Source organism: Bombus fervidus, chromosome 7 (genome assembly GCF_041682495.2).
Source record: "Bombus fervidus isolate BK054 chromosome 7, iyBomFerv1, whole genome shotgun sequence".
NCBI classification, from domain to species: Eukaryota; Metazoa; Arthropoda; class Insecta; order Hymenoptera; family Apidae; genus Bombus; species Bombus fervidus.
The window spans coordinates 9,141,131-9,157,445 of NC_091523.1; the positions used below are offsets into that span (position 1 = coordinate 9,141,131).

The 16,315-nt window shown below is 40.8% G+C and overlaps 1 protein-coding gene across 2 annotated transcripts in view; it reads right to left on the reverse strand.

Moving 5' to 3' along the window:
- Positions 1-883: 883 nt before the first annotated feature.
- The window catches only part of LOC139989529 (uncharacterized), a 43,182-nt gene continuing 27,750 nt past the window's right edge, over positions 884-16,315 (reverse strand). For both annotated transcript variants that reach the window (XM_072008005.1, XM_072008006.1), the window contains one exon: positions 884-11,635. In XM_072008005.1, the coding sequence (XP_071864106.1) occupies positions 11,456-11,635 (180 nt within the window). In that variant the 3' untranslated portion in view covers positions 884-11,455. The remainder of the gene's footprint in view (positions 11,636-16,315) is intronic.

The window sequence follows — 16,315 nt, forward strand, 5'->3', positions numbered from 1 at the left end:
ACCCGAATAGAACGTCGGGGGTTGATTGGTTTGCGGTCACATCCGTTAGTAATGAGGTTCGCAGATGGCACGTCTCAGGAAACCCATTAGGCCGATTCTAAACACCGGAACTGGTTGCCATGCTGATCGATACAGATTAAACGGACTGGCTACCCTCTGGAGGCGGTCAAAGATTATCGAAATAAATTATTAATGGACCGCCGATCTTCGTAATCGAATGTCACGGCGATCTTAGTCGATCTTAAGACGATTAACATTGTTCTCCGTGTCGTTGCCCGTTTCTGGTTCGCGCTTGGAGAATGCCATTCGTGCGAACGATGGCCGTTATCTATGAGTAACGTTCATTAATCGAACAAGCGTAAATTTTTATTAGAAACAGAAGTTTCGATGTCAATGTTTGCTTTGAGAATTATCGAGTGATTCATTTGATCGAAGCTTGGCAGTTTTTCGAGATTTTCAGATAGTCGGAGCAAAGTACACGATAATGATCCTCTTAGCGATAGAGCTACTATGTTCGATTACGAGTTACATTCGATTACGATTCGATTGGAATTAGATCAATGATAATTGCACAAGCTTCCTTACTGTTAAGTAATTACGTGTAATAGGTAGGTTTATCGATTTTCATCTATATTGGATATAATCTCTGATAATTTCTAACTGGAGCATTCCATGTTAAGATACGAAGGTTTAAATTTTACACAGATCGATACGTTATCTGTCGCAATACTTTTTGAAGATCTCTGCATAGTATTTCGTGAAATTTACGCTTAACCTGATGCTTTTCTTCAATTTCTTACGATTTACTTATCTTCTACGTAATATGCTGAAAGAAGGATGAAAAGAAGGAAACGGTGTGGGAAGGGAAAAAGAGAAATCGAACTGCGCTCGAAGAATCACCCGAACGTCTCCATATACATTCGGCGTGTTCACATTTATTCAATAAAATAAAAAAAATATCAAGTACAGTAATAATACGGCGACACATAATGACACCGCCGCAATCAACGTTTCATAACGTTACGATATCAATAACTATAAAAGTGAAAAAATCTGTACAATGAAAGACATGCGGGTAGCGAAGAGATGCCCCCGTCCCTTTGCGAACTCCTAATGGTCGACACTACGCCACACGAAGAGCGTCAATCTGAGTGCGTGCGTGCGTGTTCCTGTGTGTATCCACGTACACATATTTTGCAATACCGGAGAAGAAAACGAAGAAAAGACAAAATAAAAAAGAAAGTGAAGGACGAAAGAGGAGCAAACGCGAGAGAAAGAAGGGAGCGAGAAGCGTCGCGACGTCTTCGGGGCGATGCGTCGACCGGCGATCGGGCAGCGGACGCGAGAACAATTGTAAAAGTAACGACCATGGGGAGTGAATAATTACACAATGTTAGGATTATAGAATAATAATAATTAATAATAATATTAATAATATTAATAATAATAATAATATTCGGATAATAATTCAATCATATATAATAGGTAATAATAATACATTTTTGTAGCACTTAAAATCATACTCAAATAAAATTAATAACATAAAAAAATTGTCATAAACTAAAATCAAAAGTAATCAATAACGTAGTTCAGTAGTGACTTAAATAACACAGCATCGTATGATCGGGCTTCGGTTTGCTTATTCCTCGTTGATTTCTTGATATCGATGCTCGGTTTGAATTTTTCTTAATAAAAAGCGATATAGAAGATATCGTTTCTTTATTTTAGTCGAGGAAAAGATCCAAATGGTCAACGATGAATGGGCAAACTCGTGGCCGTACCTTCGCATAAAAGAGTAAAGAATCTCGACGGAAATGAAGGAAGGAAAATGAAGAGTGAGAGATGCACGACAAAAAGAAGAAACAGAGATCGAGAACGCAAGAATAGAGAAGTGAAATGTCGCGGCGTTTACGCGCCCTCCAAAGGGATGCGTAAGATTCGTAGAATACGGCGCATTCCTTTTCTTTTTCTTTCTTGTTCTCTTTTCTTACCGAGAAATCGATGAAACGATCGGACCGTATAATCTTTCGATTTCTCGTTTCGCTCGAATAATCATTTAAGAGAAAACCAAAGAAGAAACAAGTTAAAATAAAAAAAAAAAAAAGAGTGAGAAGAGGGTATGGAAACGAAAATAGGATGAAAGAAACGTAAAGAGAGGCAGGAGTGAAGTAGAAAAGTAAAAAGAACAGAGAGAAAAGGAAAAAAAAAATAATTTGAAGAAGACAAAAAATAAATTAACGGTAGGTACCGTATTTTTCTCACTTACACGTGATATAAGGGGGGCCTGTTACATAATACGATATTTTACGCTTGTAAATAACATATCACGTTGACCGCCGTACGTCTTCCGTCCAATCACTCGCATCGGGACAGTCGTTAAGCGAAAACGCAAAAACTCCTAAAAAGGAAAGAGAGAAAGAAGTTCTCCTCTTACACACACGTTTACGGAGTTACAAGTTATACAGAGTACAGAGTAGAAAAATTTGTGTTTGTTTGTTTCATATTCTTTTGTCTCTCTTCTTTTCCTGCCTTTCTTTATCTTTATTCTCGTTTTTATTCGTTTTTTTTTTCTTTTGTTTGTTTTGTTCTAAGCACCTCAAGCGTTATGCAACGGCTCGCATCGTCCTCCCTCTCCTTCGTTTATTTGGTCGCTTCTTTGGATTGGTCAGCTGGACGAAATTTCATTTCAAAATATATATATATATATTTCTTTCCCGCGTTTCGCAATAAAACGTTTTCGCGCGCAAAACACTTCTACTATACGCATCTAAGCATATACAATATATATATTATATATATTATATATATATATTTCTCTCTGTTGTCTCTCGTTCGTTGTTTCGCTGCTTTCGTTTCTTTCTCCCCGCGTTCCCTTTCTCGTTCTTTCTCTAGCGCGTACACGCGAAAGAAAATCGTCTTCGTTCGTCCGAGCCAAGCGAAAGAACCCAGGAACGATCGAGGAACGACCGTTTTTCCTCTTCACGTTTCTCGCTTCTTCGCCTCTCTCGAGCAGGGGGGAAAAAGAAGGAAAGTAGCAAAGGTGAACAGGTTTTCTCTAAGTCCAGACTCTATCACAAGGTTGCTGCGAGCTTTACAAACGGCTTGAGAGTCGCCACGCCTCTTTTTATTCCCCTCTTCGTCCTCTTTATTCCTTTCTCGTACGTTTCTCTCGGCTCTCGTTTCGTTTCGTTTTCGCGGATTTTTCTCAACGTAGAAAGGCATCGCGAAACGCTTTGTTTCGCTCGCCTCGTTGTCTCTCTAACTTTCACGCAACTCTCATACGCACTCGCGAACGAGGGACCAAGGGAGAAAGATTGGTCCCTCCGCGTCTCGATCACACGTTTTCTAGCCCTTTCTCTCTCGCATATAGTGTTACGAACAGATCGCGGCGGTCTATATGGTCCACGGGACATTTGGCTACAGGTAACGTTATTACTCTTTTTTTTTTTTCGTTTTTGTTTGTTTTAGGTTTAATTAGGCGTTTAAGGGGTACGAACAATCATCGTCTTACGTTTAAGTGGGGCACATTCAATTACGATTACACACGGTCGGATATTACAGGCTAAGTATTATTATGTCTCTTAGACGTGACTCCATTGAAATCGAACGTTAGTTTTGTAGAATAAAAATCATGTTGGAATTTTCATAATTAGACAGGAAGAACTTTGTTTCTTTTTCTTCTCTGTCGTTTATTTCCCTTGCATTTTGTAGATACTATACACAGAATGAATAGAAACTGATTTCTTGGCGGTATGAATAAAATGAAAATAACTGACATACGGTTTTGTGAGTCACTTCTAGAGGGAGAGAGGGAGAGAGAGAGAGAGAGAGAGAGAGAGAGAGAGAGAGAGAGAGAGAGAGAGAAAGAGAGACAGACAGACAGACAGACAGACAGACAGACAGACAGACAGACATACAGATAGATAGATACCATCGATGAAGCGGAATCGCAAAATGGGCGAATATCGATACGACAAAATGGCAACGTGCTTCGCTTTTTAGGAGTTACAAAGAAATTCGCGGTGGCTAATTTGCCATCGTTGGCACCTGAAAAATACGCAACACGCATTATAAAAACGTTATTCTACGAGACTCGCGAGCTTTCGACCGCAAAAAATCGCCAAGTCTCGCAAAATCTTAAGTTCTCTTTCTTTCTCTTTTTCTTTTTATGGCAAACTTAAGGACAGTCTGAGCAAATGAAACATCTCCAATTCTCTCTTCCTTTCTTTTTTTTTTTTTTCTTCTTTCACGTTCGCTCGATCACACGCGCGATTATGCAACACTTATGTCATTGTCTTTGTATACTCGTGTATGTGTATGTACGTGTATAGCTGTATACGTGTAAGTATCCCCTAATTTCATTCATTATTTCCAATTCTCTCTTTTATTATTCTCTTCGTTAAATACAGTACGCTTTACGATTTCTCTTCTTTTTTCTTTGCAATTGAGTCGGGGCCCGCTCGATAGCGATTCTCGGATTTTAGATAAAAGTCGTTGGAAACATCGTAGGACACACGAGCAACTCGAGAAAACCCCGGCTTAAATACTGGCGGGAGATTCAAGTTTTATATATCATTCATAGTGCGCTACGTCGATAGGTAAGAAGAATCGGATGAAATTGAACATTGTCTTGTTCGAGATTGAAGATTCTCGTCAATAACGATATGTTCGATCTCGATCGATAAACATCGACGAAATCGAAAATTATCCCACGAACGAACGAAACGGAACCGGAATACCTTCGAAGAAAAGAACAAAACGACAACACACACGCGAGTCAAAGTACAAAAGATACAAATAAACAGCAAATACAGAGGAAGAACAACAGATCTCCGTATCTTAGTTCATTTTGTTAAGAAGAAGAAAAAAAAAAAGAAAGAGAAAAGGACGAAATAAAACAAGAAATAGAAGAATCTCAATGACTGGTCCGATAAAAGACTAGTCTATCACCTATCAAACACCGTGTTGTAACCTCGAAAGTTTACAGTTATCACGATGCGACTGGCGGTGGTTTGATACGCGCGATTAATTAACCATAATGAACAATCGATACAAGGATAAGCTCGCGGGCGTTTAATGGAGCGCGGAACGTACAGCGAAATAATCAATTTCCGTTGTGGTAAACCTAGCTTAGAATCATCGGGCGAGATCATTCACCGATCTAGCCCGCAACGTAGACTGTTTTTGGTGATTTTCCACGCTTTCGTTTTTGCCTTCTTCGAGCGTCCCTTTGCTCGCCCGCTTCGTTCGTAGTAAAAAGTTCGGCGGCGCGATCAGGAGAGGGGAAGAGGAAGAAAGAACGAGATGTCGATATCGTTTGATCCTGACGACGAAGATAAAAAGTAGAAAGAAGAGAGTCGATGAAAACGATAGAAAACGAAGCGAATAAAATTGCGAAGAAAATTAGAACACGCCAGCCGTTGATAGACCAGTTTGCTCATCTTGGAGCGCGCCACCGGGAGATCATTGGAAAGTTTTGTTTTACAATTAACGATTACGATTACGAGCTAACACGTATAAGAGGGAATTAATCTTTCGATTCACCAATTCATTTGGTTGAAACGAATTATAAAAAAAAAAAAAAAAAGAAGAAGAAAAAGGAAAAAGCAGAGAGTAGTAAAGAAGGATAGGATTTATATAGAAATAGGAAAGAGAGCGAGACGAAAACGAAACGAAACGACGAAAGAAACAAAATACGAGAGGTATAGGATGCTCTCGATCCCGATACGAGAATCAAACACGTTTTCTCCACCCTTAAACGGGGTCATTCTCTCTCTTACTCCTGCGGAGGGTTAGGGGGATAATTGGGAAGGGGTGAAGGGAACGGGTACATTATAATATTCATACGATTATTCGTTACAATAATCAGATATTTCATTAATAATTACGAGATCACAGTGACGCTTTGACGCGCGGGGATCTCGGATAGGCGGGCTGCTTTTGTTCGACTTTAGCTATTTGGTTGGCCAGTTACTCATTAGACTAGCCTTTCTTTTTATCTTCGGTCTGATTGAGCTGATTGATTTCTGTTTGAACTCTGGACTGTCTTTTTTTTCTTTTTTGTGATTTTCTTCGATGATTCAGAAAATTGTTGACTCGACTTATGAAGAGTTTATTTCTTTGTTTCTTCTGTCGACTAAAACATAGCTCTCGGTTAACATCAATCGAAGAAATAGACCAATGGTCCTCGAGTAAAATTTATAACAACAAGGTCGAAAAGGAAGAAATTCGTAACACAGCCTGCCCCCCACGATCCACATTGTCACAGTTACAGCTTATATCTCAGCCTCGGCTGTCATTTTCCGATTTTTGTCAATCTCAAAGGAAAAATCATCGTTTTCAAACGAGAAACACCTCCATATTTTTTTCTTCTTTCCGATTCTTTTTTTTTTTCCTTCGAAAATCCTTTCTTTTGTTTCTCAATCGTTCATTCTTTCTCCGGGCTCGCCCTTTTGAGATACATCACTACCATTATATTTTTTAATGTCGCACAATATGCCTCGAAATAGCATTTCGATAATAATATATATATCCAAATATACCATTTAAAATATATATATATATTTATATATATAAGTGTTTTCCATTATAATATATATACTTTTATTCATGTTTATTTATATAATTAATACGTTCTCAATATGGCTGACTACTACGCTACGTAAAAATGCTTCTATTAAGGGGAGGAGGATTGTTGGCTTTTTTTACCGTTTTTCTAAAGCGTGGTAAAGTTGAAACCAAAACATGAAAAAGAAAGTAATACGAAATGAACAGACGACGGGTGGAAAGGATACCGTAAAGAAAACGAAAAAAGAAAGTAGAGAACTAAAAAACAAAGGGCTCAGGGGACAATAGCAAATTGTAGACAGTTATGGTACTTTACGGCCCCACGAACAAGCAGCTATGTACATGCATTTTTTCTTATTTCCTGTGGTCGCGTTTAATCTTAATCCCATGTGCTTGATTGGCTTATCGTTTGCTCGACTGGTAGTAATAGCTTCTATTTCGTTTTACTAATCGCGTTTTCCTCGGTTTCTATTTTATCTCTTTAATTGTTCTCTTTTACTCTGACTCTTAAACCTACAACGGGGCTATGTTTTGCACAGGGCAAAAATTTGTTCGTGTTTTTCGGTGCTCTATTTCATTTTTTCCCCCTTTGCGCGTTACGTTGGCTAACGTACGCGCAAAGAGGATATAGGCAAAAATAAAAAAATGAAAGAACGCAAACGGAAAGAGAGAGATTTCATTAAGTATAGCCGCGGCGGACTCAAAGGCCATCTCTGGGCGCTGATTTCACCGCGATAATGCAGGGAACGAACAGGAAGGGAAAAAAATATCTAATAAAAACGAAAAAATATTTTATGTTTAACTACGTGCACACGACGTTCACGTTCAAACTCTACTTCCTTTTCCTTTGGTCGGAATGCTAATATAGAAAGGTTTCGCGAGCGCGATGAGAGCCCTGTTCGCCGGCTCCCTTCTCACGACGCCAATGGCAGTTACTATCTTATTACATCACAATTGTACGACGATCCTGCTCACTCTCGTGTTTACCCCCTCCTCGGGTAAATAGAGAGGAGAGAAGAAAACTCGATCGACAAAGAACTTAAACAGATTCTAGAAAACAAAGTAAACGACGAGAAAACCGGAGACAAGTTTCTGCTGAACCTCTAACCAAGTTTAACTACCATCGAACGAGGAGACGATTGGGGCAACGCCGTGAAAAATCACGTCGAACAAAACGTCGTTCAAGCTTCAAACGATAATTCTTCATCGATCTAACGGAACACGATTAAAGATACGATACGATTTAATCACCTGTCAAACATATTATCGCCAATTAATTCAACCAAAAGGAAGAACAAAAACGAACACACGTCGGACGAAATCACAGGGTGAAACGAAAGAAATGCTCGGCTCAGCACAGAACTTGTGCTCCCCAGAAACATGTTCGATGATTTCTGGCGACGAGTAGTCAGTGCAAAATACGTTATATTAAATTACTATTCTTACGACGAGAACATCAAGAGACTCTAGGTAATCCGTCCGTCGAACTATTTCGAATTGGCCAGACGATGAACAGCAACGGTTTCCGCGAATATGCACTCGCGTTCACTTGGCTCACCTGTACGCGACCAATCGAAATTCTTCCTCGGAGAATCAATCTAACAATCATCCTTCCTTTCTGCACGCTTTCTTTCTAAAGGGTGTTCCCTCTCTATGCAGTGGCGTGTCTTTACTTTTCTCGTTTAGAGGGAAAAAATATACACGCTACCGCGAAGAAGCATTCAGGCAGAACTGACAGCTTCTGTTACATTTCTGTGCACTCGTTCATTCATTCAATAAACGACACACATCTCTCACGCGCGTTTCATTATTAGGACGAATGGCAGTATTAATTATCTCGCGAGACGTACGATTAACGCGAATATTCGTACAATCTTATTTAGACTTATATGAATACGTTTTTATCTATAAATAAATACTACTATATTCTCTACACAATGGAATACTTTGACGAAGAACGTCACGAAATCTTATCTGTTATCTAAGGTGGAAGAAAAAATGGGCAAACAAACAGTAATAAAAAATAATAATATTATTATCAATAATAATATAATAATAATAATTGTAATAAAAATGTTAATAATTATATGTATATTATACATAATTATATATGTATAATATGTATATAATTAAAAAAATAGATATATAAAAAAGGAGAAGTCTTTACTCGGGAGATAGAGACAGAGAGACAGATAGAACGGTCCACGGGAATACACTATCATATCGACAGCCTTATGATGATTTTGGTTTCATCCCGTTCGAGACTCTCAGCACGAGGCTCGAAACAGGGATACTCTAACTATCCTTTAATTATAAATTCCACTTTCAGCTTCCTACGAACGTTCGCGCCAATTTTGGCGGGACGCGGCATGGAATCACGAATATATGAAACAATCAAGACCTAAACATACGCTAATTAACGAGATCAAATAAAAAATGATCGTTCAAAGAACACGAAATCGTGAAAATCGATGAATAACAAGATAGAAGAGGAAAATAAGAGCAGAAGCGGAGAAAAAAGGATAAGTGAAAGAGAGCGAAGAGAATGAGCTTGTTTAAAAAAAAAAAAAAATGGAAATGACGAGACGCGAGCGTCGATCGTCAAGAGAAAAGCGTAAACATTACGGCGAAAGACACTGTGGGCAGGAGAAGAAGAAGAAAAAGGAGAAAAATATGTGGAATATGGAACGAAAGATAGTAGAGAAAGATAGAAAAAAATGACACACAGGAGCAAAGGATGAGAAATCCTTTGTCACGAGTGTCATGAAGGGCGTCCTTCATGGAGGAGGGCGCCACTAAGAGCTAAGCTACCGGAGATCATTCGAAAACTGTCCACGGGACACGCAGCTAGCCAATTAAGATGCTGCGATCCTCGATCTATCAATTATCTACTTTAATTATTAAACGTCGACTTATTTACTGAATTTTAATTATTTTAGTTAAATCCTCTATACAATTACAATACGTTGCTCCCCTCTTCACGTTACATGTCCTCGTCCGTTTTCCTACCTGCTCAATCGCGCATCTTATCTTTTCTTCTTCTCTTTATTCTCTTTGAGTTTTTCTTCTCATAGTATCATTTTTTTTTTTTTTTTTTTTTGTTCTTTTACTTTTGGAATATACTGAGAGAGAGAGTTAGAGAGAAAGAGAGAGAGAAGCTCCCCTTGAAAATCTTTCTATGTACAGATGATTCGACCATCGCCATGAACGTCTAACGATATCGATCTTAATCTACGGTCGTTCTTCTTCAAAAATCGTAATTAATCGACCCTTGAATCGATCAATTCCGAATACCTTAAATCAGGTGAATCAAATTGTCGACAAATGTGTCTTGGCACATTTCTCTATCTTTTTTTTTTTTCATATTTTCTCCTTGAGGATCATCGATCGTCCGCGAAACGACATGGCGCGGTATCATAATATCTCAGATAGAGTTCTGCCTTGCCTGTATCGGCTAGGTAACCGCGTTATCTACAAGCCACGTCAAAATACTTCCTACCGACGGGAACGGAACAAAGAGATGTCTTACGAGTAATGAGAAATTAAGCAAATGCATAATGAAAAAAAGAAAAAACACAGACAAAGAAGAGCAAAGTAAGATTGTACAGAGAAACGAAAATATCCATGTCTACTCTGTTCCGTTCCCGTAATCACACTACTTTATTTAATTTTTTTTATTTTATATCCGTAATGAGATCATCATTTGATTATTGGGTTAAGTCCTCTTTGGATCTCGTCCTTAGCTCCCCGTCACCCTCACCAAGACCAGTGTCACAATGCGATCGTCACCTTCGCCATTCGTTCTATTCGAATATTATCTGTAAATTCACCCCGGAGAAATATATATATATATAATAATATATATATAATAATCAATATATATATAATAATATATATATAATAATCAATATATATATATATATATATTTATATTATCTTCTTACTACCATGCAATATAACCTGAAGGCGAACGATCGGCATGATCGAACGAACAGTCGGTGTTCGATAATACACGTCGATCGCTGCCGCGGGCGAGAATGCACCTGGGAGTCGATGTTGTATCCCGAGTCCATCGCGCGACGATCACGCGGATGATGAACTCTCTCGAGCAAGATGATACTAACTACAGCTCTAAGTAACCGTGAGCTTGACCGATGTCGATGCGGAACATTAAAAAAAAAAAAAAAGACAAATCAAAAAGAACACGGACTCTGGATGCGAGTCTTTGATCGTCGTCGAGGCAGAGTTACTCGAACGTACGCGACATCGGTCTCCTTTTTACATCGAATCATCGTCAAACAACAAACATCAGAGAAGTATAAAATGGTACTTGGTTTCAGATAACTCTGACTCCTTGACAAGTAACGAGTTGACAAGCTCCACCCTCGTCGTCCTCGTCATCCTCGTCGTCAATACCGCTATCTATACCTTCGTATTCGTCGAATTCTTCGACTTCCTCCTCCTCGTCCTCCTCATCCTCCGAGTATTCATCCTCGCTCGAAACATCACCGTCGACAGGACGAGGGCGATATAGCATTAGTGCATTCTCGACCGCGGAAGGCGATAGACACGCATACATAGAAAATAAATCATACAAGATATCGCGTTGGATATCCCGGTAGGACGTCCAGCGGGAATCGTCCAAGCAGAGCCCTTCTTGCTGGCTACCCATCGGTCTTTCGACCTTCGAATAATCGATATCGGACGATGGTATCCGGACATACGTGGTGCGTGTAACGGGCCAGGAAGGAACAGTTGCTGGTTTACCAAGTAGCGACACGTCGTACTGGTTGTCCCTGATGTGGCTGCAAGCTTGGGTAATCGTTCTTCGAGTTCTCGAAGCATCGTAGTCGTTCGTCGTGACGACGGAACGACAATTCTGTTGCGCCTATCGAAGGCGAGAGACCAACCTCCATCCGAGATACAGGGCCACCGTCGTCCACAAGGTCTCGCGGAGAGGAGCTGGGATAAGCAACGACAGGAAGCTGTCGGTGGATCCGCTCGTGTTGTTTGCATTTGTAAAGCTTGGGTTCATCGCGCTCAGTCGAGACTTCTCGATCTCGGCGGCCTGGAACATAACAGAGAAACGATCTGAGTATTCCATCAGATTTAGTTTTATTGCTGTATAATTTGGTACAAGTACTATATTGATAGTGCTATATGTAACTTTTCCCTGTCAGATCTTAAAGTTATATAGATACAGTTTCAAAAACTGGTAGGAAAATGGAATCATAGTTAGCAATAAGCAAAAGCAAAAAGAATCGCTGCAATTAAGCCGACACTACTACATAGCAGTACAGATTACAGAATTTGAGGAAGGAAGTAAGTTTAAGAAAGACACAACGTTCTCCGTAGAACCTCGATAAGAGGAACTCGACGAGCTGTCGTGTTTCTGTTGGAGCAAGAATCACAGGGAAATGGGGTGGGCCAAAGAAAGACGGGGTTCAGGCTAAGGCTCCTCTAATTGGGAGTGTCCTAATTGGACGGAATTACCGTCGATTCGACACTCCTTGCGGCTAAGCCTCCGGCGTAGAGAAAGCACCGCGCTCTTTTTATCGAGTTCTCTCTGCCTGATCCCTTCGAATTTACACGAGAAGACGAGAGACGCTCGGGGGGAACACGACGCCGCGATTAAGGTCCACCGAGCTCCCTCGGGAATAGCGGCGCCACTTGCGCGAAACACAAATCGCGGCCAGGAGCGCATTAATACCGGTTAATTGTCAATTAATTTCCGCTTTGAAGAATTTCCACTGAGGAACAATTGGCCTGCAAAACTTTCCTCGCTTAAGAATCCGTGTCTCTCATCCCCCTAAACCCTTCTCGAACACAAAGGTCTTCGTTATAACTTGCGCGGAACGCTTCATTATGCAATTAGTCATTAGGGGGTGAAATCAGCACGACAAAGGTTATCGATATTCTTCTAGAAATTCAATTCACTCTTTCTCCTTACGATTGTTTCATCCAAAGGAAATTTCGTTTTATTGAAATATTAATCACCTTGAGAGATCAGAGATTCGCGTCAAACTCTCCGGGTCTGATAAGCGTCACGATAATATATCCCGCCAGCGATAATTCCGCTTTCTCCTCTATCTGCTGGGCGAATATTTGCCGGCCAGTGTATCTTCCCCATTCCAAGAGAGTGGAGGGTGAAAGGGAGATTTCCTCTCTGTTTCCTCGATCACACCCGCAATCCGCAGGGTGCGCGCGCGCGACTTCCGATCCTCGTTTCGTCTTAATCCACTCGTGGTGGCCGGACGTGCAATAATAAACGGCGAGAAACAGGGGGTGAGCTCAATCTCCGTGAGCAGAGGCTTTTATGGGGGGATGGCCCCATAATATCTGGTCATCGTCGACTTCGATCCGCCCCAATACAACTCTCCTTCGTCCCTCTACGTGAACCGGAGGATAGAAAAACACTCGGGCCGAGTGTTGCCTCGTCGCGAGGAAAGAGATTACGCGGCGAATGAAGAGGGTGCGAGCGAGAGAAGTAGAAAGGCGTCGCATTAAGAAAGAATTATGGTCTATGGACTCTTCTCGTGGGAGTCCTCCTCGTCAATTAATAGTATCCCTCCCCTTCCCTCTACTCGTTCAAACGTCTTCCCCTCTTTCTATCGCGATCTTTTCTCGAGCTCTGTCAGCTGAATTTCCTTTTACTTCGAATCGTCTTAGGGAAGTGTGAAGCCGAACGAACGTTTCACGCGTCTTGTCCGTTATCATCTAGCCAGCTGCGACTCGAAACTTTCTCTCCCAACGACTATACAGGCGTATGGAAAGATGGCGAGCAGGTTTTATTGCTTCGGGCCCGGAAGAGAACGCCCTGAACCGCTTGAGCAACGCGCGCGGTTTCGCTCGAGCTTCGTTCACCGTTTAAACGCGGAATTTATGCGCGACCCGGTCGCCAGGATTACGTTGTCGGTGTTTATCGTTGCCGGGACGGTAAATTTTAATTGTTCGTGGCAGCCGGTTGCGTAACTGGCTAAATATCGTTGCTGCAACCTCCTCTTTTCTCCGCTTTTCCGTTCGTTCGGGAACGCGTTACACCGCGCGGTTGATTTAATGCGAGGATTAGAGAAGGCTGGCAACTTTAATTCAAGTAGTGCGATGATTAATAATTCAGCGAACAGGAAACGCACGGACCAACCATTTTCTGTGGATTTAATACGCAAGACGATACCGTCCATTCTGAAGGAACGTGATACAGATTTAATTAAACTTCCTGCTCTGTTGCGTCGCACATCTTCTTTGACGAAGCTCTACGGCTTTGGAAGAACGGTCTTAACAAACGGAAGAAACTTTCTGTCTCGCTACAGAAAAAAAAAAGTTGCTTTACTAAATGGCCAATCCACGAGTTAATCTAAATATGTATATACTTATACCTATGTACATTCCACCAGATAATATAAATTAATAAATGGTAGAAAATATTAACAAAAGAGAAACATTCGTTACAAATGGAAGAAAAGAAAATTCCTTTACCAATGCCATGATTTACAATTCAAACTTGATAGACAACATTTCTCGGTAAAAGATCATTACATCTACCTGTAGCCAAAAAATTCATCAAAATTAGATTAAACCCTGACATCCGTGCCAACGATACAATAATAACCTTTCAATGGAAAACGAATAGCAACGCCATCAACTATTGGAGATCAGGATATTGAGCAACGTAATTGCGCAGCTCACTATGAAAATAGCCATTCGGATGGACGTTTCGGTAAGTCACGTAAGAAAACGTTCACAGACAACTGAGATTTGCGGTCTGAACATCGAGGCAACCTGAGTAGCAAGCGCGCAACGCACCGTGGACGATGAAACCCTCGCTACGATTCGATCTTGGCGAATACTTTGAAAGATGGTGGAAATATGACGTGAATCGTAAGACGAAGCAGTCGATCGCGTGCTTCGGAAGGAACCTATCGATTATGTAGCCAAGAGCAACGGCAAGAAGAGTGGACAGAATGTTCTTGCTAGATCGACCAAGGGATCCGTTATGCCACCGAGTGTCTAATGTATCAATTTGCGCGTCTATCGTTTGAATAACTGATAAATACCGACGGGACGTTCCATTAACTGCGTCATGGTTAAATCAGACTTCGAGGAAATCTAAGCTAAGCTAAAAGCGGGAGGAATATTTTATCGTGTCGATGAAGCAATTTTCTTGGTGCTACCGCGAATGGCTTCGACAGGCTTTCTAGGAACGAAAGATTGCGGAATACTTGGATGTCTGGCCCGTGTGATTAACCCTTGGAATAAAATTGCTCCATATTTGTATCTCTCTTTCTTTTGTAACTGTTTAAACTTCCAATATCCGGATTCGTTAGGGTTACCAATGAGAATTTCGAGATTCTTCCTACTTTAAGGAGTAATAATTGATATTTTTCACATTTCTCGTATTAAGAGTTCATATTTTTATGCGCTAATTCATAGAATAAAGAAATAGTTTCCATGAATAATAAATCACGAAGAGGTTGGCGAGTAATGCGAAGAAGAGATCGAGAGATCGCGAGCAAAGGAGAAGAGAGCAAAGGGGGTTCACGATTGCACGAGATAATTGAAGATAATTTTCTCGGCCCGTGGCCACGGCTCGTGCTGCCATGCCCACTTAACTTTCACGTAAGGGGATGTGACCACTTAGCCGTTACATGCTCGCTTACTCTCCATGCATATGTAAAACGTTGCCTTCGCATGACGAATGGGGAACGAACGGGGATCGTGTTTGTAAATTACATTAGACCACGCGTTTCTTCGATCGACTCAGCTTCCTTCTGCACCAAGAAACCCGCGAAAGGTCGGAGGGACGCGATGACATCCGGTAAGAGCAATTTTCAAGGGTCGATAAGTCAATGCCTATCAAGTCGCGGATAAAAACGTAGGTACAAGCATGTCGTGATCGAAGTTACACCAAGCTCAATTATGTTATAGTCACTTTTAAATCCTGAATGTTGTTTCGTACCGATAAAATGACTTAAGATTTGCGATAAACGAATTATCGAAGAGCAATGTATAGATAACGGAACGACTGGCCTTAGGCTTAGAACCAGTCATTTAATACTAGTCCATAAACATTTAATGAAGAACATTTAATGAAAACATAGTGTAACCTTTTCAGCTACGATTCATATCTATGTCAGCGCCATCGTATAAAATATGAGACATCATAAAACTACAGAAGAGACATCAATCTCCATGAGCAAATTGAATTACTTCAACGTAAAAGAAAAGCACGACAATTTCATCACGAAGGGAAGAAAATCTGTAATTAAAATCAAGAGAAAACAAAATAACATTTACCCTTTAATTTCATATATCGAAAACGCGAGACTTCATCACGTAGTAGTGAATATCGCTCAATACAACCAGACAAGAGTAAACGAAAAAAAAGAGAGCCAGGTCTATAAGACACAAATAAGACACGAATCTACTCTGTACACATAGAACAGAGGAGATACAGGAACATCTCATCTCTGCCCCATCGACAGATTAATCTGACACTTCGATTCCCCAAGAGGGAGGAACGCAAACACCATGCCAGGGATTCCGTAGAGACAATTCCCCCGGCGGAGAATTCGCCACGATTCGTATTATCAACAAGCCTCGGGTCCTCGAGTTACCGAGCCGATCGGTATCCGATCCTCGAACGCGACGCGCAAGATTTCTTCAATTTCACGGATCTGTTCGCCCCCTTCAATTACCACCACTTAACCAGCAATAATTAGACGTTGTGGGATTGGGTATCACGCTGACG